The sequence below is a fragment of the Phyllopteryx taeniolatus genome, chromosome 10 (assembly GCF_024500385.1).
Source record: "Phyllopteryx taeniolatus isolate TA_2022b chromosome 10, UOR_Ptae_1.2, whole genome shotgun sequence".
Taxonomy (NCBI): Eukaryota; Metazoa; Chordata; class Actinopteri; order Syngnathiformes; family Syngnathidae; genus Phyllopteryx; species Phyllopteryx taeniolatus.
Genome location: NC_084511.1, coordinates 21,798,214 through 21,823,236, shown reverse-complemented (window position 1 = coordinate 21,823,236; position 25,023 = coordinate 21,798,214). Strand labels below are relative to the sequence as shown.

The window sequence follows — 25,023 nt, the reverse complement described above, 5'->3', positions numbered from 1 at the left end:
TGATATGCAAAACAGTTGATCTCCATGTGTGAAAGATGGAAATGAAGACATCATCTGCACCACAATCACCACCACCATCACCATCTTCATCCTCATCATAATCTCAAGCAACGAGTGAAGGCACAGAGAGCATTACAAGCGATCACGTTGAAGCATGTTTATTGAAATGAATTATGCTTTTTAACTTGATAAAAAACAAAACAAATAAAGAACAATACAAGCATTCTATGTACATGATGTTCAGGCAGAGAACAAGAAGAGGAACACCGGGAAAGCTCATTTAAACTGTGTGTGCGTGTGTGTTTATCATTAACACCAACAGCAGATAATCATACCACACACACACACACACACACACACACACACACACACACACAGAACTAATCATGAATATACAGTATATAGTGTAGTGTATATACAGGGTGTGACAATAAAGAAACAAAACTGTGACTCAATGCCAAAGGGCTAACTATAGATGTTATAGCATCTGTGTAGCATCCGGGAACTATTATGCTAAAGATCGTTCACTTCTTGCAATCGTGTGGTTCTTTTTCAGGCTTTTGCCAAAAATGTACTATAACCTTTCCAGGTCAACTTAATTTGACCTTCTCTGTTGAATATCCAACTGTTTAATGTTTCAGTTTGAGTCACTTCCTATTTCCTAAGAAGAATTTTGCCGTTCAGATAAACTTGACTTTAGTTGGAGAAAATCTCCAAGGATGTCCACTTGTGTGCCTTTCTGTGACTCCTAAAGCCCCGCGGCTTCAAACAGGATGCTCTGAGAAGGAAACGGTGGCTGAGATTCTCGAGTCATTTCTATGGCAGTACTATTAGAGAGGGTCAAATAATGTTCACCTGTAAAGATTCTAGTGCATATTAGGCTGAACCTTAAATTTCAACCAGAACAGCATCCATAACTGGGGAAAAAAAAAAAAAGAAGTCTTGTTTCTTTATTGTCCCGATGTGGTCTTTATTTGATTGTCTATATGTTCTTGTTCTGTTTGGACTTTTAACAGCCTGTCATGGACATGAAGCCAAGAACAACCTCGCTCACACACACATACTACATATTAAATAGAACAAGGCACTGTGGGTCATAAAAGAAGGCCAACATTACCCACTGCGAGTCTGTGCAAACTATTTGACTTTTTGGGACCTCAGCTGATTGTGAAGACCATCAAATGAAGGACCTTCGCACCTTTTTAACACCCCTGATTGCCTTTCATTTATATCTGCCTCCAAAATAAGCTCGACCGGTCCAAAGCGAACAGAAACCACTCGACGATACAAACAAACAAACACGGGAGCAGAAAATTAAACAGAAAAAAACAAAAACAAAATAAAAGTGAGGATTTCACAGTGGTTATTTGTCACACAGACTCAAAGACGCTGAATAGCGAAGTAGGCCTGAAAGGTCGACATAAGGAAATGTTCGCAAAAGCTCCTTCATTGAAAGCACAAGTGAACATAAACAAGACAGTAAAGTAAGGCTAGACCCACGGTGGGTTTCGAATGCCCCGTTTCTGTTGGTTTAAGCAACAAAATGTCTCAGTGAGAACCCCCTATGTGGTCTATCCTGCATCCTTCATGACGTCCATGTAGAGGGAGAACGAAAAAAATGGTGAAGGGAAACCAAACAAACAGAGAAAAAGGAAAATGTAATATGAATGTGGCGGTTGGGGCGGCTCGGGGTTTGGTGAGTGCGGCTTTGGTCTATGTACATCCCCTGGGGTGAGACTACCACACCCCATCGGTCCAATAGATGTCCCGCTGGTACATGGGCGCGTTTGCGTAGTGTCCTACCTGTTTGCTGCTGTATTTGGGCGGGTTGGCCTTGTAGCTGTAATCCGAATATTGGTCAGAGCCCGTGGAGTTGTTGTCACCCGTGCCCACGAAGGTGTTGGTGGCAGGGAGGTCCTGCACCGCCTGGTGTTTCTTGGAGGCTGAGGGCGACTGCGGCTGAAGCTGGATGGACGGCAGTGGCGAGTTGGAGCGGTAGTGTCTCCCCAAGTCAGGGCTACCGGGCGGGTAGTTTAAGGGCAAGTGTATCCGGGGACTGTCGCTAACAACCTCATTGATGAGATTAAACTTGAGGCCTTTCTGGAGGCTGGCATCCTCGTCCTCTTCTAGAGGTTTGGCTGGTTTTGGAGCTTTGCCCTTCTTGCTCTTTTTCCCCTTGGAGTTTTTGGGTCCCTGCTTGGGGGCGTATAGGTCTTTGCTCTCCTTCTTGCCCGCCTGGTAGCCGCTCTTGGTGTCCTTCTGGAGTCGGTGCCTGATGACCACCACGGCCACAATGACCAGGATGACGCCGGCAATCCCGGCCAGGCTCCCATACAGGATGTTACTACGCTGTGCCAAGGCGTAGTTGGGGTCCCCCGCGATGTCCCGGTCCAGGGGGGTGTACAGACTATGCCCCACCAGAGCCTCAATCAGTGACACGTTGGCCTTGGTGTCGTTGACAAACACATGCACCAGCGTGGTGGTGTGGCGAGGTGGCTTGCCTTTGTCCCGAACCTGCACCACTAGCCGGTGCAGCCCGTTGTGCTTCCCTGTGAATTTCTGTGCCAGGGTGATCTCCCCTGTGGTGGGCGAAATGTGGAAGAGTCCATACGGGTTCCCCCCGGTGATGATGTACTCCAGCTCAGCGTTGGGTCCCGAGTCGATGTCCTCGGCTTCCACCACCTCTACGCGGCTTTCCAGAGCTGTGACAGGGCTCAGGTACGTGTAGGACGAGTTGGCAGGTTTGGTGACATAGGGGGCGTTGTCGTTCTCATCCAGGACGTTGATGGTGATGCCCACATAGGAGGATCGAGGGGGGTCACCAGCGTCCACTGCCTTCAGCCGAAAGGTGTAAGTGCTTTCCTTCTCTCGGTCGAACGATATGCTGGACAAGATGTTTCCGGTGCCGTTTTGGATGACAAACTTGCCATTGTCGGGTTCAACAAACAACTTGACTCGAGCATTGTCGCCCTTGTCAATATCGGTAACAGTGACCACCCCCACAGGGTTAAGCGGTGGCATGTTTTCAATGACGGAGAAGCTGTAGCCGCTCAGCATGAACTTGGGGTCGTTGTCGTTGCGGTCTAGGACGTTGATTATCACTGTCGCCGTGCCGGTTTTGCTCGGAACGCCTTTGTCAGCTGCCGCCACGCGGAACTCGTAGCGCTCTGTCTCCTCGCGGTCCAGCAGGTTCTTAACTCGAACCTCGCCGCTGCTGTTGTCGATTTCAAAGAGCGGGGTGGCCGAGCGCTCCACGATACTGTAGACCAGCTCGGCGTTGCTGCCGCTGTCGGCGTCGGCAGCCACCACCTGTAGCACCTTGTCGCCCGGCTGGTTCCCCTCAGCAAAGTCCACTTCCAGGATGGCTGGGGAGAAGCTGGGTGTATTGTCGTTTATGTCGGTGACTTGCACTTTCAGGGAGTTGGTGCTGGACAAAGCAGGGTTGCCGGAATCCACCGCCACGATCGCAATCCTGTAATCCTTCACTCGTTCATAGTCCAGCAGCGTGGTGGTCTGCAGGAAGTACTTCCTTTTACGGTCGTTGCTGGACTCACCCAGAGGCTGCAGCTGGAATGGGACATCGCCGGCCACCACACACGTCACCACCGCATTCTCCCCCTCATCGCGGTCCGACACTTGGACCAGCGCCACCGCGGTGCCCACCGGCATGTCCTCTGAGATGTTGGCGATGCCATCCTGATGCGTCACTAGGCCAATGCCGCGGATCTCTATGGTGGGAGCATTGTCGTTCTGGTCCCGGACGTTGATGGTTACCAGGACTTTGGAGCTCTTGGAGTTTGGCCCCCGGTCTTTGGCCACGACAGAGAACTTGAGGAAGTTCTCCTCCTCACGGTCCACCATGCCTTTGACGTAGATGATTCCGGTGGAGCGGTCGATGCGCAGAAGTCTCTGGACTGCCTCGGACATCTGGTGCAGGCTGTAGTCGATCTCACCATTGGTGCCCATGTCGGCGTCATTTGCGCGGACCTGAAAAGACAGACAAGACACAACTCTTTCAAGGCTCAAACCACTTCAGTCACACATTAGTCTTCAGTCACAATAAAACCATGAAAATGAAATTAAATGAAATTAAAAATCAAATAGTTTTCTTGACAAAAAAGGCTTTATAGCCCCAAATGTACTAACCCTAAACATTGACCCATTAACCTTAACCCTAACCAGTGTTGCCACAGGTACCTTGAAAACGTAACTTAGTTACTTTGCTGATTACTTGATTTCAAAAGTAACTACGTTCGAAAATAGTAACTTTTTAGTTACTTTTGGCAGCTGCCAAGTGGCAGGAATATCACTTATCCATAGTACGAAAAAAGCATTAGCTTAACCGTACCCATTACATGGTAATGTACGCCACACAAGTTACAGAATTATTACATCAACATAACTTAAATATTAGTGTAGTTGAAGCCACATTAACTCAGCATCTTAGTGCAAACTTGACATACCAGCACAATACAGTACGTTCCTAAACATAAACACGCACACCATTCTCAGTACACTTCCGATTGTGGTCCATGAAAGCAACTGTGTGTGTGTGCGTGCCTTTGTGCGTGGATGTACGTAAACGTGAAAGTGAGTGACACACACACACACACACAATTGCTCCCACCACAGTAATTTTGATGCGAAGAGGGAGAAAACTTTTTTTCTTACTATGTGACGTCAACCAGCTCACAGATGAAGTTGAGTGTTCTCACTTTTCATTGTAAATATTTAAGCCAAGTATTGTAAGTCCTTCAGTGGGTCAGTCCTTAACCTCCATGACCCATTTATGATCGTGCACTCGGTATGAATAATTAACCAACAATGCATTGCGGATTGAACACACCAGGAAATCTGTATTCTTAATGTGTAAATAAAAACGTAATAACAGTCAAATACACTTTTTTTACTAAGGAAAATAACAAAAATAGTGTGGCGACAGTGAAATCGTGCATTTCTTTGCACTTTTATGGTACTGCAGCGTCACTGTGCATTGTAGAATCAACAATCACTTCCCAATCGCTTTCTTCTATTCGGTGGAAAAAGGGTGGTCTTGGTTAAATGCTACTGCTCATTTGGGCTGCTCTTTGTTTGAGTCACCAGGTACAAATTACTGTTTGGTGAGATACAAAAGTAATTGTTGTTGGATTGAAGAAGTAACTGTAGTCTAATTACCTTGCCTGGAAAAGTAACGTGTTACTTTGCTAAATTACTCAAAATGGAGGAATTTGAGTATTGCGTTACCGTATTTTTCGGACTATAAGTCGTAGTCTTTTTTATAGTTTGGCCGCGGGTGCGACTGTTGTTCTCTATTCTATTTTTATTTTAAATTGCCTTTCAAGATGAAATGTCTGTTCTTAGTGTTGGATTTTATCAAATAAATGTCCCCCCAAAAATGCAACTTACAACCAACCCCAAGTTACCTTCACCCAGACCTTAACGATCAAAAAACCTTAACAAACCCTTTCCCTGAAAATATATACCGCAGTTTTTTTTCATAGTTTGGCTGGGGGTGCGATTTATACTCCGGAGCGACTTACATGTGAAATTATTATATAATTTCACGTTATTTTCACACTGACAACCGCAAGAGGGCGCTCTGTACCTGCTACTTCTGTACCTCTGAAAATGTATTAATTTCAACATTAGCAGTAACGTCATGTAACGTTAGCTGAATGTGTTACGTTAGCATACCGTACACCTATTCAGCCTGTTGTTCTCTATTCTATTTTTTATTTTAAATTGCCTTTCAAGATGAAATGTCTGTTCTTGGTGTTGGATTTTATCAAATAAATTTCCCCCCAAAAATGCGACTTGTACTCCAGTGAGATTTATATATGTTTTTTTCCTTCTTTATTATGCATTTTTTGGCTGGTGCGACTTATACTCCGGAAAATACGGTACCAGTAAAAGCCATTTTTAATAAAACATTTCACTAGAATTGTTTGTCGAACTGAAGAGTCAAATTTAACACGAAGTTTTAGGACATCAGTCACATTAGTCGGATTTTTTATTATTTTTCCTTGCGGCCTTGAAAATAAAGAGTCACAAAGACAGATGACCGTTAAGCCACTGCGACAGACATTTCCCTCCTGTCTGGCCGGGAGCAAGAATCATTGAAGGAGGCAGCGGCTCATTGGCCTTTAACGGCCACGAGTGAATAATAATGCTCTTATTATTATTCGGACGAAAACATGGCCTTCTTTAGAGCAGTGATTTCCAACCTTTATGGAGCCAAGGCACATATTTAACAATTAAAAAATCTCACGGCACACCAATAGACAAAAATGTCACAAAAAGTGGATACATTAATTACTGTATGTACTTCCTGACATCTAATAGAAGAGCATTTATTTGTTCTGTCTGTCACTATGCCTCACTGGCATAATTAGATGAACAACGATAAATTATTTCTTGTAAATAAATAATTTTTTTGAGCAATTAAGTAAAACTTGATAATTTCTCACGGCACACCTGAAAAGCGCTCACAGCACACTAATGTGCCACGGCACACTGGTTGGGAATCACTGCTCTAGAGAACATTAGAGGAGGAGGGAGGAGCCGTCACAGCCGCTTGTGATCCGCATTCACTAAGCCAAATAAAGCAACACTGATGAAGAAAACAAGGAAAATACAATCAAACCAGCTGCACTGAAAGTCCGAACATCCTATTTGTTCATAACCTCAATTCATCTTTGACTTTGGAGATCACAATAGAAGGCATATGAAGAAAATAAACCTACACCCTGACCCATGAACCTTAACCCCAAACTCTACCCTGACTCTAAACCGTGACCCACTAATGAGAAACCCATCTTAACCCCTTACTGTAATTACTACTCAGCCACAAACCCACTAAAATCACTACTAGTGGCTCTTAACCTTGTTGGAGGTGCTGAACCCCGCAAATTTCATACATGCATTCAAAATGAACCATGTATCGGTTGCACTCAAAAGTTGTGGTTTTAAAGAACAAAACCAATAAAATGTGAATGTTCCAAACACACACAAAAAACATAACTCAATGAATATTTACTGGATACCAATGTGACTTTGGCACTTTCTACAGAGACGTTCAGAAATTCACATTGGCAAGTGACAATCTCATATCATTTTGGCAATAAAGAATGTCCCTTTTCTTCATTTTTATGTCTACCATCTTCAAAAAGGATTGCTTGCAAAGATATGTTGTATTAGTTGCATTAGTGAAGTGAGGCTACATTCAAATCTTGCGATTGTTTTTTTACTGTAATCTTTAACCTGTAAACCATTAATCCTACTGCACTAACCTGAATGCTAAACACTGATCCTACCCCTTCATACAGCTTCTCTAATAAAGTAAGTTTAATCAATACAAGCGTGTTTGAATGTCCAAAGGTCGTAATGGTACGTAAATTCCATTCATCTTTGCCTTTCGATCTCAAGCTGGATGACATTTGCATGTCTTTTCTTTCTTTTCCTTTTTAATAAAAAAGATGAATTCAGCAGCCCTGATCTCTTTTAAAGCAACGTCAGGGTGTGAAAGGTTGCTTCCCTCTGCAGAATCCCCGAGGGATATGCCAGAGCAGACGGGGGGTTCATCCGACCTCCTAATCAAAATCTTCTTTGCCGCTTTGCCGGGTGACAGCCGACAGTCGGAAGTCGCTGACAGTAGCTAGCAGTTAGCGCTCGAGAAAAGCCTGATGATCATTTCTCCTGCCCATTGATTTGGCTTTAAGGAGCGCCGCGTTTCTCAGAGCGGCCCGTAAATTATTGACAGCTTGGGGCAGGATTACCTATTGAGCGGATGAGCAAACAGCCGATAGAAGCGCCGTTTGTCTTCCACGTTAACAATTAACCAGCGCTGACCCGCTCCAATGCTTGAGCTCAGGTTTCTTTTTTCAGTCAATTGTCTTCACTTGAGCCCTAATAAGGCGACTTGACTTTTCACGCATGCGATTCAACATCCTGTTGCCGGGATTTAGGAATTGCGAGTCATCTGTCTTGTGTTGATCGTCAAAGAAACAACTGGAGATGTTAAGATGCAGCGAAGCTATCCAATAACCTCCCATGTCAAATGAATAACAAAAGATTCGTGTTTAAAAGGACACGAGTAACTATCCATCCATTTTCTGTACCGCTTTTCCTCACTAGGGTCGCGGGCGTGCTGGAGCCTATCCCAGCTATCTTTGGGCGAGAGACGGGGTACACCTTGAACTGGTCGCCAGCCAATCGCAGGGCACATATAAAAAAACAAACATTCACACGCACATTCACACCTACGGGCAATTTAAGAGTCTCCAATCAACCTACCATGCATGTTTTGGGGATGTGGGAGGAAACCGGAGTACCCGGAGAAAACCCACGCAGGCATGGGGAGAACATGCAAACTCCACACAGGCGAGGCCCGGGATTTGAACCTGGGTCCTCAGAACTGTGAGGCAGATGTGCTAACCAGTAGGCCACCGCGCCGCCGACTAGTAACTAAGGATCAGAAACTTTAATCACACCCATAATCATTCAATTACCACCCATTGTCTTAATTTTAAGAAACAACATTTGTTGACAAGCCTGCAAAGTCACAGTATGCTCCAGTTTAACACCAGTAACTAGGAATCCCATTCATTTAATCATGTCCACAATCAGCAAATTACTTATCACAATTAAAACTCTAGGGGGGAAGTTGAGCTTCCATTGGTGTCACATTGTTGCCAAATAACAACAGGTCAGTAAAATGTTTGTTTTTAGGGAGTAACAGTATGCTCAGATTAAAAAGGATACTAGTTATTTAGGATCCCATTCATTTAATCATGTCAATTGTGGCATATCATTTAAAAAACAAACAAAATAAAAGCGAACTAGATGAATGGTCCAAGGTTTCATTTGAAAGATGCTCATAGATTAAAAAGCATACTAGTAACTGAGGATGTCATTCATTTTATCATGCCCATAATCTGCCAATTACATATGATGATTAAAAGATTTGGGTTTCCTTTGTTGTCACATTGCTCCAAAAGAGTAGGTCAGATTTTTGGGATGAAGTTGGCCAGAAAATTATATTTTGGGGACTATTAATTGATGTTATGTTTTAATTTGTTTTGCCAACAGCGTCCTTTTAAAGCGCTAACACATGTAGTCACAGGTTAAAAGCAATACAATGCGTTTGTCCCTCCTCAAATGCGTTAAGTGAAAAGCATTGGCAACGCATGCCCTGGCAAAAAATTTGGTGAAAAACTACACCTTTCAAGTTGCGATAGATAGTGGCTGATAAATGTTATGACCCTGATGTGCCAATTTTGCAGAATTTGCAGCCCTTTTCACACCACACTTCCTTCCAGTCAAAGCCATTTTTTCCTGTGTTGCTGTTCAAAACACCAAAATGGAATGGGAGTTTCATTTTGACTTGTGTTCTTTTTAGAATCAGAAGCTAACAGAGGGGCACTGAATTGCTGACTTGCTGCCTGTGTGTAAGTGGATTTGACAAATCACCTGACATGCCACAAAACCATGCTTTGCTCTATTCTGTGTGAAAGGCACAGGCAAAAAAAACAACTAAATACTTTCTTTTGTCTCTAATGCAGTTGTCACTGTCCAACGACTTTGTCGTACATCACACCAAATATTCCACAGGATGCCATGTTGCTGTGTGAAAACATACACGGTCGTGCCAATATCTTGTTTCACTCGGGTTTGTGTGAAAGGCATATGTGAATGAATTGTAGATAATCTCTGATGCACAAGTTTTGCCAAATCTTCCCCCTTTCTTTTGCATGTGTCATTGTTCTGTGCAACACAGACGTTGGATGGTGGCTGTGTAAAAGGGAATAGTGGAAAGACCACATAGTACATTTAACACCTAACACTCACTTCTCCTGACCTATTGCATTGAAAGTAATTGTCATCGTCCAACAACTATTTTATGTCATACCAGAAGCTGATGCTGATGTCTGCACACGTCTAACAGCCTTTTCAAACTGCCCATCAAAGCCACCATTTTCGTTACATCTCTGTTTTGGGTGAAACACTGAATCGGGTGACAAAGGCAAATTGCCAATTTGAGGCTTTTTCGAAGACCAGCAAATTTCGAACCTAAAAGACGGGGCAACCCAACCGTGTGAAAGGGGATCGTGGAAAGTACCGAGGGAAGGTTAACACTTCATTCTCACTTCTACCACCCTACTGTGTTGAAACAGTTTTATTCAAATATTTTATACATCCCACCAGACACTACACAGGATTCTGTGTTACTGTGTAAAAAGCACAGGCGATGTTGGATCTTCTTCCTCTGACGCACCAATTACTTAAGATACAGTATCAGTGGGAAATGGTAGAAGATCCAGCCTGAGGCACGAGTGAACTAAGTGACTGCTTGGGGCCCCCAAAAAGTGTGAGGATTTTTTAAAAACACATTAAACATATTAATTAAAGCAGCGCTATGTTGGTATTTTATGATGTTTCAGCCCTTGGTGCAATTTTAATAAAATCATTTATGATTTTTAGGGCCACTACAATCTTCCAATAGTGTGGTGAATGTGCTTCTAACTTCATACTATTTTACATCCTAATATATGTCATGTTGTTGAACAATTCTTGAAGAGATATTTTCCACTGTTTAACTAGTTTTTTTCTATTTTCTTAATTTTAACTGTCAATCTTCTATGAACGTTGAGTTTGAAATCGACCATTGAATAAATTAAATGAAAGAGGTGACACAAATAGCAAATTCCTATCCTGCATCCTATATACAGTATAAGTCTAAGAATTGTATTCAAATTCTGCTTAAGGGACATTTACACCGTGTTCCCGGCGGCCACTGCCACAATGGACAAAACAGGATGGCCGTGAGATAACGCGAGGGGGGGTGGCAGGTGGGATGGGCAAACCCAGAAGGCCGGGCTAGCCGATGGTTTCAACTCTCCAAAGATTTGCCACGGCGGTGACAGTGCAGATGACAAACCCAGTCGGCCGTAGTAAAACGGGGTGAATGCAAATAAACCTGACAGTTCGTAACAGGGTGTATCAAAAGTTGGAAGCGGTTCCTTGGCATCTTACACTCGCCGCCTAAAACTCTTCTATAGATAATACCTGTTTACAATGCTTCATGTTGAACGTGTGTGAGAGAGCACTAAACAAGTGATTTTTTTTTTTTTTAAGGAAAACTAATATAATCCAAAATGTATTGAATGGCAGTACGTGCCCCCCCCCCCGCGCTCATGTCAATTCTGGGCCGGGACTTGGCAGGGAGCTTGATCCGAATCTTCCTGGGCTACAACCATGGTCCTCATTTCATCTGTGGATAAACATGAGGGACCCCATCACAATAGAATGCGCCTGGACGGAATGTAATCACATCCGTAGTAAACCGCAGAATGAACCGTAGTGTGCCTTTGAGCCTTCGGGACTCAGCGGCCCCATCCTCCCACGGTGCATCACGAATACCGTGATTATAGACTGTGAGAAAACTTAGCAAGACTAAAATATGAAGGAAAAGAATCACCCAAATCCCACAGTGTACTACGTTTTGGGCAAACGGGGCCGGCGTGGCCGCCGAGAACCGAGTGCAAGAGTGCCTTAGAGTTTCATAAAAGGGGCCAGCACTGAACGGTGGTGTTTGTGTGTGTGTGTGGGTTTGTGTTCGTCTAACCTGTAGCACGGAGTGTCCTAGCGGGCTGTTCTCTGCCAGCTCAGCATCATAGTGACTCCTCTCAAACTTTGGAGCGTTGTCGTTCTGGTCAGTGACGACCACCCTGAGCAGGGCGCTGCTGGCCCTGGCCGGTCGCCCGCCATCTACCACACGAACGTTCAAGTCGTACGAGTCCTTCTTCTCGCGGTCCAGGTTCCCCATGACAACTAGCTGGGGCAGCTTCTCGTCCGTGTCCACCGCCACCTGCAGTCCGAAGAGCTGCTCGGCGTCGGGTCCCATGCTCAGGGAGTACTCGGCCACGCCGTTGTTAGCGTCGTCGCGATCCGTCGCCATGGGAATGGCGAACAGTGCGCCCACGTGGGTGTTCTCCGGGATCGACAGGGTAAGGATGGGTGAGGAGAACTGGGGCGTGTTGTCATTTATGTCCAGAACCTCGATGCGGCCCTCGATGAGGCGCGGACCCGATCCGATGCCTTTCACCATGTCGGTGATGGACACCTCGAACTCCATGTAGCACTTGTCGTTCTCAAAGAGGTTGCGGCAGTCCCTGAGGGTCTCGCGGTCGATGGGGATCTCGGTGGTGTAGATGTCTCCCGTCTTTCCGTCCACGCGTAGGTAGGGCGAGCCCACCTCCAGCTTGTACAGGTGCCCGCTGTCGGGCAGCCCGCGGTCCGCCGCCAGGCTGCCCACCAGTGTGTTGGGCGGCTGCTCCTCGGAGACCCGGTAGAGGATGTCGGAGGGGGCGCCGTTGCACGATGACAGTAGCACCACCGCCAGGCAGAGCAGTGCCGCCATCACTCTGGAAAACAGCAAGGAGGAGGATGCTTTAGACCAGGGGTTCTCAATCTTTTGGGGTCCAGGGAGATATTTAGTCCCCCCTCATCATCCGAACGCTAATTAAACATAACTAATAGAAATATGAATATGCACTCAATAAGTCAGTAGGTAATACGTAGTTCCTACGTAGGTAGGTAGACGGGTCAGTACTAGATGCATATACTAGGTACATCAGTCAGTTGGTACTACGTACTAGGTAGGTAGCTAGTTTGCTAGGAAGATAGATAATGTACCTACTATGTAGTGGATGTTCTAAGTACAGTTCAGTCAGTAGGTACTAGGTATTTCGGATGTCGATAGGTAGGAAGGTAGGTAGATGGGTAATGTATGTAGGTAGGTAGGTAGGTGACACAGCGTGATAAACATGAAGGTACCAGGTGTATCAGTCAGTGGATACTAGGTATTAAATAGGGTTAGGGTTAGGTAGGTAGGTAGGTAGGTATAAACTTCCTCGTTCAAACAAAACAACTCAACTTTCAGCTGGAGACTTCATTAACTTCTTGTCGTTTTATCTCTGACGCACGTTAAACAAACACACATACACACTGTGGTTTTGATATAGTACACAGTATATACATAGAGTACATGTACAAGCGCCATAAGTGAAGTGATTAGAGTGGCTGTTTGTTTTATGTCAAGTGAGCAAAAGAGCAGCAAATGTTCAGCCTGTTGCCTCCCCACTGTGCAACCCACACACACGCACACACACACACACACGCTAGCATGTCAGTCGGGAGCATGTGAAGACCACACGAGGAATTTAGTGAAGTCTCTCGACACCCAAAACAAACTTCTCATGACCTCAAAACACAAATGTCTCATCACGTTTGCCAAATGGAAACAGCACTATTTTTAACGCTTGTTTTTCATCAGGGATGTTGTGGTGCGCAAGTGCCCTCCAGGGGTACTCAAGATTAAAAGTGCCACGGTGGTCAGTTGCAAAAAATAAAATAAACAAACAAACAAATAAATATGCAACATATTCTCCATGTTTGCATTTCTAAAATGTGAAACAGTTTTTTCATTGTCATATGTTTGCTTTTTCAATTGTTTGTTTTAATTGTTTGCTTTTTCTAACGGCGGCACGGTGGCCGACTGGTTAGCGCGTCAGCCTCACATTTCTGAGGACCCGGGTTCAATCCCCGGCCCCACCTGTGTGGAGTTTGCATGTTCTCCCCATGCCTGCGTGGGTTTTCTCTGGGTACTCCGGTTTCCTCCCACATCCCAAAAACATGCATGAATTGGAGACTCTAAATTGCCCGTAGGCATGACTGTGAGTGCGAATGGTTGTTTGTTCCTATGTGCCCTGCGATTGGCTGGCAACCAGTTCAGGGTGTACCCCACCTCCTGCCCGATGACAGCTGGGATAGGCTCCAGCACGCCCGCGACCCTAGTGAGGAGAAGCGGCTCAGAAAATGGATGGATGCTTTTTCTAACGTTTGTCATATGTGACTCCATTGCTTTTACTGATATTTTAGGTTTTGGCCATACGTGTCAGTATCGAAATTGCAGTACTTTATACAGGTACCGTATCGAAGTCATTTTGGTTTTGCGACAATACTACTTTGTTTTCATGTCAACATAAAACAAAAGCGACACTGTGTTGTGTAAATGTCCACCTGCCTCTATGCATGTGTGTGTGTGTGTGTGTGTGTGTGTGTGTGTGCGTGCGTGCGTGTAACATTTCCATGTGTAAGGAGTCAGACAGTAAGTGTGATCTCCTGCTAAGTGTGTGTCTGCGATGCACAAAAGACACAACAGACCACTGGAGTGTGTCTTTGTGTGTGCGCGTGTGTGTGTGTGTGTGTGTGTGTGTGTGTGTGTGTGCGCGCGTGTGTGCATGACAAAGCAGTTGGATGGCCCTGTTACCACCCGCCATTAAATGTGTGTATGAGTTGTCTGTTGACATTCAGAGGGCGTCTCCATGGTAACGGCCTCACACAGTTAGACGACACCAATGTTAATGTGATGACGTCATAAAAAGTATTCCAGGTAATGTGACTTCCCAACGCCGATACGGAGCAAAGATATCGAACAACGGATGCCCACTAGAAGTCTACTATAACTCAAATGTTCGTGTTTAAGTGTTTGCATTTTCATATGCTTGCAATATAAAATGTTTGCATTTTGAAATGTTTTAATTCCAAATATTTGTGTTTTGAAGTATTTGCATTGTAAAATGTTTGGGTTTTAAAATATTTGCGATTTCAAATGTTTTGGGTCGTCAAATGATTTCATTTTGAAATGTTTGTGTTTAAAAATGTCTGTGTTTTGAAATGTCTATGTTTTGAAATTTTACATTTTCAAATGTTTACATGGTAAAATGTTTGCATTTCGAAATGTTGGCAATTTCAAATGTTAGCATTGTCAAATGTTTGGCTTTTAAAATGTTTGCAATTTCAAATGTCTGCACCGTCAAATGATTGTGTTTTGAAGTGTTTGCGGTTTCAAATGTTTGCATTTATAATGATTGGAATATTTGTATTTTGAAAAACTGTTTTAAAGCGTTTGTGTTGTCAAATATTGTATTTTGAAATGTTGTTGTTATCAAATGTTTGTCTTTTCAATTTTTTCATCTTGAAATGTTTGCATTCTCTCAGTTTTGCTTGAAATGTCGGCATTTTCGAATGTTTGCACTTGCAAATATTATTTAGTTTCTAATTGTTTATTTACAACTATATGTGCCCTGCGATTGGCGGGCGACCAGTTCAGGGTGTAGCCCGCCTCTTGCCCAGCGTCATGCTGGATGTTAGCATTTTAAGACCCGCAGCAGGATCAGCACTCAAGCCCAATGTAGTACCCCGACTCCACATTATGACTATAGTTCCAAAGACGCATCAGTCTTCTTGAAGTTTCTAGTTCCGAGGTAAAGTTGCTGCAGTGGAAATACGTTACACTTTGTTTGTGGTGGATTTTGGGTCTTAAAAAATGAGAAACTTTTGTTTCCAATCAGTCTGTTTAATTTTTAATGTTGTTATTTGGGATTTTAAAACATGTCAAAAAGGTTTCCTGTCCCTTTAAGAAATTAAACTGTCAAATATCTCCTTTCAATTTTTACTCTTAATTCCTTTTACCATTAATTATACTCAAAAGTTATTTAATCATCAGATTTCTTCTTCTCTAATGTGGTTCCAAACCGGTTCTGAAATCTACTCTTGGTGTGTGCGTCTGTGCATGCGAGTGTGTGTCTAACCTGACTGTCAAGCACATTCAGTTCACAGACAAACAAGTACACGCACACGCACGAACACACAATCAAATGAAAAGGTGCTTTCATGTTTTCAAGATGTTCACTCAATCTGTGCATGTCGTATGTGTGGTCCAGCCAGGCCGCATGACAAAAGGGATTACGCTAATGACTCCATTCACATGCTATTGTTTGATGCCGATTAACACACACATGCGCAAACAAACACACACACACACACACACGCACATCCTGTCTATTGACATGCAACAATTCACAGTAGCCAGTGTGATGTTTTTCCACCAGATAATAATGACCACACGTCATTTGAGTTTTTCGGGTTAAAAATCAAATTAAAAAAATGAAAAATCCAATCGGAAAAAAAAAGTTGATTTTCTTTATTTTGCCACTCTCAGCGCAGCACCTGAACGCATCATGACAAAACAACAAAAAAACAACAAACATCAGTGGCAGGTGTTGATGCACACACGCATGCACGCACACGGAGACACAGCAGTCGACTGTAGCTGTTGTGTGCTCTTAAAGATGTAAAAAATGATGAAAATAGTCTTCAAAGACTTTTTAAAACAAAAATAAAGTCAATCTGATGTCATGACCTTTTTTGGTGATCAAATCTATCATTTTGGGATGATAATGTGAATAAAAAAACAAAAAACTGCGTTTTCTTCAAAATCATGAGCTGACCCACACTGCACAACACCTGAATCCAACAAGTGAAAAAATAACAAACGCGGCTCAGGTGTCAGGGTGTCATTTTTGTCGTGGGCCACATTGTAGTTACATTTTCCTTTAGAGGGCCGTTATGACTGTGAAACCATATAAATGTTTATTCGCTTCATCATATTCATCACATATACACAACAAATTTATGGATGAATACTTTAGAAATCAAAAGCCAAGGATAATAGTTTGTTCAACTATTGTTCAAGTTACTGTACAAAGGGGTTTGGTAAAAAAAAAATGCTTGCAGTACCTCAGTGTTATTTATTAAACATGACATTTTCTACAGATTTTAGAAAAAATTATGGAAGTTAACGTGCATGAATTGCTTTAAATTATGCGGCGGGCCAGATCTGGCCCCCGGGTTCGAGTTTGACACCGGTGGTGTAGCCACACAAACATGCACACACACATGCAGCCTGAATACTTTGATACCTGTTTACGTTCTTATTTACGTGAACCCTGAAGACACTTTATTAGACATATGCATATGAAATAATAATTTTAGCACAAAACTACTGAATATGGATTCCAATCAATGACTTATTGATTAGAAGCCCAGAATCAAAACCAGAATCTCTCAGCTGTGAGGCAGACACGCTAACCGCGACTCCATTAAGGATTTAATTTGGAAAAAAGAAAAGAAAAAAAAAAGAATGAATTGATATTTTAAAAATTTCCTTTAAAAACTGCAGGGGTGTAATTGATTTATTCAATTGATTTCCGTCATTTGCCATAAAAAGCTTTCACAATTGACTGTATTAGCTGCAATTACACGCACCAGTATCATTAAAAAGCATATTTTTGAAAAATGAAAATTACTTTCTTTGACAGAAATAAAACTCTAATCTCCAGTTACACTTGGCCAGTAGCATAGATTAGTAGCTCCTTGCCTCACAGTCAAGAGGTTCTGGGTTAGAATCCCCACAAAAACTAAACATGCTACTTAGCTTCATTCAAGACTCAAAATTGTCCGTAGGTATTAATGTGAGCCTAAATCCTTGTTTGTCTCTATGTGCCCTTACGTGTTGTGTTATTAGCTAACGACCAGCGCATCGTAATCTGCCACTCATGAAGACAAGCACGAGAAAAAAGAATGGATGCCTTTGCCCATTTAAACGAATGGTGTGGACGTGTCTACTTCCTGGATGTACCTTTGAGTCACACTCCGGGAGATACCCGACACGTTGTGTTGACAGGTGTCACGGGGGATACAATATCCAGACATACATGTATGTATGTATGTGTGACAGGTGGCTGACGGCCAACATGACAGAAAGTAGGGAATGGGGTCAAAGTTCAGAAGGATGGGAACATGCGCTGTGCATGTAGTCTCAACCTAAACCTCCTTCATTCAAGCGCTACCTCACCCCTCCCGGCTGCACCGGTGCAACTGGACCAACCAGATTCACTGGCTCTGACACTAGCACACACACACACGCACGCACGCACGCACGCACACACACACACACACACAGAAACTCTAAAGACGCCTATGAGCAATGTGTTCCGAGGACAGATAATCAAGATTTTTAGAGCCTGGACAAGGTGGGATTGGGACCCAATTGAAATGACTTTAATTCATATCATTTTTAAAACGATTCCTTCAACTTGATCAAATACTGGGAAACTTTAATTGAATCAGAAACTTGTCGATCCTGCTGAGTATACAGCACCCCACCCCAAAACCTCCTCAGTAGTAAAGTGATATCGCTTTAATTCTTATCATTTTTAAAACTGGCATTTTAATCCTGCGAGCAAACTAGATTTTAGGAGGAATTAATATACTCAAAAACACACAAAAATTTCCCAACATGCTGGAAATGTAGAAATTTTAGGGGTTCTTGACACAATGCCTCTCAAAATCAACTCAGTAGTAAATTGAAATTCTTACCATTTTTAATATTTTATTGCTGTGACAACATCAGCTTTTTGGAGGCATTAATATACTCAAAAACACGCCAAATGTTCCCATCACATGTACATATGCTGGTGGAAGTGTTCAGATATCACCCGTTCAAGACATGCCCCCCATCTCAAAACCTGCTCAGGAGTAAATTAAATTGCTTTAATTTGGGTTCTTTTTTAAGATTATTCTTGCGACTACATCACCTTTTTTGAAGGCTTCAACACACAGAAACATACCAAATTTCCTAGACGAGTGAATTTAGGTGAAAATGATGGACTTTAGTGGTCTGAGATGTAACCGCTCCCTTTAATTGTTTTGAGCACGGATAGCCGAACCAAACTAATTGCGTTAATTCTTTTTATTTCTAATATTACTCCTGCGACTACATTGCATCTTTGGAGGCTTGAATATCATCAAAAATGCACAAAATTTTCTCAACATGTGTATCCTGCTGAAAATATACATATTTTATGGGTCCGCCCCGCCTTAAATTTACTTACTAGCCCACCCACTCAGAAAATTAGGAAACATCGCTATTCGCCACCAGTGCCTCCAATTGACATGAAATCCGGTTCGCATGTTCATTGTGAATGGACGCACATAAATCACACGCACGCTCAACATCGCTGATGATGCTAATAAAGGAACTTTTTAGGGCCTGAGAACAATAATGAGGGGTCATACAGGGACCCTATTGCTTTAATTCGTCCATCCATCCATCCATTTTCTGAGCCGCTTCTCCTCACTAGGGTCGCGGGCGTGCTGGAGCCTATCCCAGCTGTCATCGGGCAGGAGGCGGGGTACACCCTGAACTGGTTGGCTTTAATTCGTATTATTTTTTATTTTATTCCAAACATCAGCACCCGCCACCAGTGTGTCAGATGGACGTGAAATCTGGCACGCATGTTCATCATGATAGGACGCACAGAAAACACCAAAGACCCTTGGTTGTCGGCCTTTTGGATTTGATTTTGAGGGTCATTTCCAGGCAAGGGTCCAACCTGAACCCGCTCCCAGTGTATTTATCTTTGCTCTAACACACACACACTCGGGTGTCCGGATGACCCTTGGGCCTTGAGTAAAGCTTGTCAAAACTGGGCTTACATTATGTCCAATAGTTCACAAACTTCATTGGTGAATTATTGGGCATAATGTGTCGACCGTCCAATAGATCCCACCAGAACTCCTCTACCAGGAGCCTGGTATCAGGCAGGTTCTTTTTTATTCTATTGGTCGGCGGTCAATACGTATCAATGTGCGTGTATGAGTGCAATGAAGGCTTGATGTGAAGTGGTGGAAAATTGATCACGCTATTTGTTTGAAACTGGGAGCCAATTGGACAACAAGTTATTTAAAATACAGTAAACACAATAATAAAGAAGACTTAACTAACTTAAATGTGTATTAAAGCGAGTCAATATAGTGAAACAGAAAGATGAAAAGTTAACATGAGAATGTGATGAATGACAGCAGGTGGAAGTGGTTCTTACCTGGAGCGGGTGAGCGCCGCGCGGTAGCCCAGCTTGAAGCGCTCCAGCCCGGCTACAGGCTACGCTCAATGTCGGTGTCCACTCCGGAAGTCGGAGGGTTGGAAAAAGATGACAAAAAAATCGAACAAAAATCCACACGTATGAAGAAAGACAAGCACTTGAAATCCAAATGGAGGCAGGGGAATATTCCTCTCACAATGAAGTCCACTTTTTGTGAGTGTCGTGACCGGCTCGGTTCGGGCGTCTAATCAGCGGAGGTCCGCATCACGTTCGTGGTTCTGTCAGCAGGAGGAGGACGAGGATGCCGGACATTAAAAACAACAACAACAACAAAAGATGTGCGGAAGTTAAAAAAAAAAAAAAAAAAAGATAATAGTTGGAAAAATCTCCCCGTTTGATGGCGTTGGGGCTGACTCGCGGTACGGTTGCTTTCCTGGTTCGGTCGGTTCGCTCGCTGTGCAGGCTGCTCACTTGCTGCTGCGCTGCCGCCCGGCTGCTGACAAACTGAAGCACCACCAAGCTCGCAACTACTCTCGCGCTCTCGTACTGCGAGCGAGTGTCTCACCACCGCAGAGACGGGAGGAGGAGAGGGAGGGGTCCGGGGTCGGGGGTGGGGGCGTCACTCGGCGTTGAACTCTCTTCATTTTATTTTTATTCAAAATAAAAACACATTTCGACCGCTTTATACCGTCTCAAATGTGCTTTTAAAGCTTTTATGAATTATTAGCTTCTGTCAAGCTACAGAATCACGTAACAATTGCAGCAGCTGACATCAAGTGCCCCCCCTCCAACTCCTACTTGTGATATTTTATCCATGTCTTTCCTCTACAGTAAATAAAATCATCTTTCTTTCTCTTTCCGTCCTTCTCGTGTCTTTGTGTGTGCGTGTGTGTGTGTGTGTGCGTGTAGCGGAGCTCCGTGGGAAGGCGCCATCTGCCGGGCTCTGAGCGCCCCCTACAGGCCACCGCCGGGAACGGAGTTGAGAGGGGAAGGGCCAACCAGTTGACGTGCGGTGAGCTTCATCGCGGCAGGTCAAGGCGCTTCCATTTGAATCGCAATTGCAAAGGGATGAGGCAGACAGAGTGGCGTGGCAGCCTGACGTTAAAAACGGATTAAACAAAATCAAATATATATTGTAACATCTGTAACTCTTGAGTGTGGGCAGTCTTCGATTGTGACGTCAGCAAAGATGAAAGCGCAATGAGACATTTCAGCTTGAACATTGGCTCATGCCAAATGTGTTAAACTGGCGTATATTATTTTATTATTTTCAAGGAGAAAAAGGGAAAATTGTATCAGTTTACCACATTTTAATCATTTGCAACCAATGTACATGATCAAATTAAGTACTTTGTTTCCCAGTGCAGGAAGGACGAAAGGCTTCAAGTTGTTTGTGTCAAATTAAAATCATAACTAAGAATATACGCTCTTACAAGCGCAGAACCTCAATTATGTTGTATGTATCCGATTTTCAATAAGGATAGCTTAATTACATGTACAGTGGTGCTTGGAGTTATGAGTTCAATTCATTCCGTGACCACGCTCATGACTCAAAGCATTTGCATCTCAAATCATCTTTCCCCACTGAAATGAAAGGAAATTCAATTAATCCATTCCAGCCTTCCCTGAAAAAGAACCCACAATTTTATCATATAATGAAATTTATAATTTTGTACCTCGTCAAAACAAAGAGCGTCAACATCATTAAATGGAAAGTAATGAACCATGATTTAATGTCGACCGGGAGGCAGCATAATACAGTCACTCATGCAGACATAAACGAAGAAGACTAGTACTTGTTCTACTACCACTCTCAGTGACTCAGTAAGATGCTGTAAAGTTACTTGTTTTTCGCATAGGGTAGAGAATATATGCTTGTGAGTATCGTGTTATCTGTCAACATGGGTTGCTCAACTGTTTGCATTCAAATATCTCTTGGTTCGAAAACCGCAACTATTGATGCAAACTGTTAGCCGGTCAATGGCATTTTACATTGTTTGTTAGCATTAAGCTAATCAGCGTTTCCCAAAGCTATGTGTTTGTTTTAAATATTTAAGGTGTAAATTCTCTTTGTTTGGTGTTTAATTCGACATTAAACTTCAACTGGTAGTGGCATTAAACAGTTTAGAGCCTTTTTTTTTGACAAATTGTTCTCAATTTGCCAAACTGCTCCTTATTGTGAAGTGAGTTGATTTGAGTTCACTGCCACCATACAGCACCTCACATCTCTGCCCAAAAGAAAGGCCCCCATGTCAGGAAACTTGGACAACAAAATAGAACCAGAAAGTGGAAGGTTTGTCGTGCTCGTCTGACCGCCTCAGGGGTCAGCCGCGAACATGCAACGTTACACGAAATGTGACTGGTTTGAAGTTGTACTTCTTGGAATGTACACTCAATTAAAAATATGAGAGGCAATCAACTTACCCGACGACTCGGTGAGAATGTTTTCGTGACGTACGCAGTGGTTTTCCAAGCTCAGCCAAGCAGCCGTCTGCATATAGGATGCACACCCCCATTATGCAGTTTATGTTTACCCTTGATTTGAAGTAGAGAGCTGTCCAGTATTTTTAACATTTGTGGCTAACCGGAGTTAAATAATCTGGCCAAGAAATGAGAATAGTCTCCATTTGCGAGAGGCTGCACGTGTGCCTGCGAGGCTCTGTGTGCACGGTGGGCATGTGCAAATGACTGACAAGAATATTCAGCCTCCTGTCTGATTCCTGTCACTACTCTGGCTATTCTTGTCCCACCGTGCCAAGTTGTATGATAATAATTAACAATAAACTAGAGGCATTAGATGGGGCCAGAGAGGGGTGATTTTTCAAAAGATCCATCCATCCATTTTCTTCCGCTTATCTGAGGTCGGGTCGCGGTAGCAGTAGCTTTAGCAGAGAAGCCCAGGCTTCCTTCTCCATAGCCACTTCATCCAGCTCTTCCAGGAGGATTCCGTGGCGTTACCAGGACAGCCGGGAGACATATTCTCTCCAGCGTGTCCTGGGTCGTCCCCGGGGTCTCCTCCCTGTAGGACGTGCCCGGAACACCTCACCAGGTAGGCGTCCAGAAGGCATCCTAATCAGATGCCCGAGCCACCTCATCTGGCTCCTCTCAATGTGGAAGAGCAATGGCTCTACTATGAGCCCCTCCCGGATGACCGAGCTTCTAACCCTACCTCTAAGGAAGAGCCCGGACACCCTGTGGAGCCGCTTTCGGATCTTGTTCTTTCGGTCACGACCCACAGCTTGTGACCATAGGTAAGGGTAGGAATGTAGATCAACCGTTAAATTGAGAGCTTGACTTTCGCCTTGGCTCCTTCACCACAATGGACCGATACAAAGTCCGCATCACTGCACAATGTACCGAGTCAAGGTCAGCAGTGGCCCATCCCCACTATCCACAGCGTTGATGGTGCACTGCTTCCCGCTCCTGAGATGCCGGATGGTGGAACAGAATCTTCGGCCAGTAATAAGAGAACTCACTTTAGTGATGAAGTAACACAGGCGATCCTCCCGATTTGGGCTCTTCAGCTCAGCAAGTGCTGCACATCAACAATGGACTAACCCACATCCAGAATCCATTGTCCCCTGAGACAGACAGATGCCACACAAAAAAAAGAAAATCAGTGGCCTACGGCAGCTCCTTGCAATTGTTTTCATTTTACAATTTTGTGTACACTGTTTGTCCTGTTCAATAAACGGCAACAGTGGATCTCCTTGGCCACCTACGAGGGTATTATAGTATCTTAATTGCTCAATTTTTTTGTCACTACAGTTGAGCTGCGGCGGATATCTGAAGCTCGCTCCGAACTAAAATTTTTGCTCACAACTCAAAGCAAAAATAAAAATATACACAATAAATGAAGGAAGAGCTAAAAAAAAAAAACCTCGTATGTTGGGGCATTCGTAAGTAAAGGTACCACTCTACTTGTGTATAACAAATAACTCAGAAGAAAAATAAAACTCAAGTACAGCAACCTGAAAAATCAACTTGAAGCTATAGTATGTAACTTTTGGCGCCCTCCTAAGCTCGAATTCTGCATTACAACAAAAGAACAGAGCCGTTGCTTCAATATGACATAGCAATGCATGTTATGCCGCCTATATGTGAGTCTACAACATTTCTACTATGTTTTGAAGGATATGCGTCATTTCTGTGGTCAACGCGGGAAATGAATAGGGCATTCACTAAATATCAAAAATAAAACAATGACAGCAAGATGTTAGAAGAGCTGAATGCATTAATCAGCATTGTGTCATCTCCACTCCACTTTAGTGAAAATGACTTTTTTAAACATAACAAGTTGGGGGATATAGCTGTAAGTATACTTTGTATACTGCACTTGTTTTTTTTTTTTCCTGACAAAGTATTTGTACTTGGTTACTCTGGTCAGAAGACGCACACTGTACAGTGTTTCATTTCACTTTCGTTTCATTAAGATGTTTGGTTTGATTTCCATGTGTACATGTTTTATGCCTTAAAAGGCTTGTGACTGTTTCATTAGGTGCCTTATTTCGGTTTTCACGGTATTTGGATTTCTAGTATTTCTTCTGGAGCAAAGAAGAAGAATAACTGTGGTGAAATCCATCAGCTGGAGCGTGTGTGGATGTGTGTGTGTGTTATAGGGCGTACAATGTATGCGTGTAAAACCTAAAAGCAGCTTACAAACTGTGTGGATCATCTTTTTCAGCATCTGTGCAGTACAAGCCAAAAACATCATTAGAAGCATTATTAAATATATATATAAATATATATTAACAACACATTATTAAAAACAATCACCAAAAGCATGATTAAAAACATCATGAAACATTAAAAGACATTGAAAAACATTTGTAAAAATATTAAACACATGACAAAAACAATTACAAGCATTATATTTGCCAAGAATATGTTATATGCGCCACCACTATTCGAAACACAGTAGTCTGGTTAATATTGAATTTGTGAAGTAAGACTTAAACAGAATAATTCGTCAATCAGAATCAGAATCATCTTTATTTGCCAAGTGTGTCCAAAAATCACACAAGGAATTTGTCTCCGGTAGTTGGAGCCGCTCTAGTACGACAACAGACAGTCAATTGGCAGAGAACACTTTTGAGACATAAAGACATTGACAAAAAAAAAACAGTCACTGAGCAATAAAGGGTTGCAAGTTATCTGGTAATGCCGGTACATTTTTTTTATTGACAAAATCTCTGGCAAACTCAGCGCACAGCCATTTTAGGCAATATTATCCTCT

At 43.2% G+C, this 25,023-nt stretch overlaps 1 protein-coding gene across 6 annotated transcripts in view; it reads right to left on the bottom strand.

The window, feature by feature from the left end:
• Window positions 1-20,588, bottom strand: part of LOC133484313 (protocadherin-1-like) — a 144,679-nt gene extending 124,091 nt beyond the window's left edge. For 4 of the 6 annotated variants that reach the window (XM_061786632.1, XM_061786628.1, XM_061786629.1 and 1 more), the window contains exons 1-3: window positions 19,788-20,582; window positions 11,624-12,422; window positions 1,804-3,987 (exon numbers count right to left, since the gene is read on the bottom strand). In XM_061786632.1, coding sequence (XP_061642616.1) covers window positions 1,804-3,987; window positions 11,624-12,418 — 2,979 coding nt within the window. In that variant the 5' untranslated portion in view covers window positions 12,419-12,422; window positions 19,788-20,582. Of the gene's footprint in view, window positions 1-1,803; window positions 3,988-11,623; window positions 12,423-19,787 lie in introns of all 6 variants that reach the window. The other 2 variants (XM_061786626.1, XM_061786627.1) reach the window with 1 other exon arrangement.
• Window positions 20,589-25,023: the final 4,435 nt, after the last annotated feature.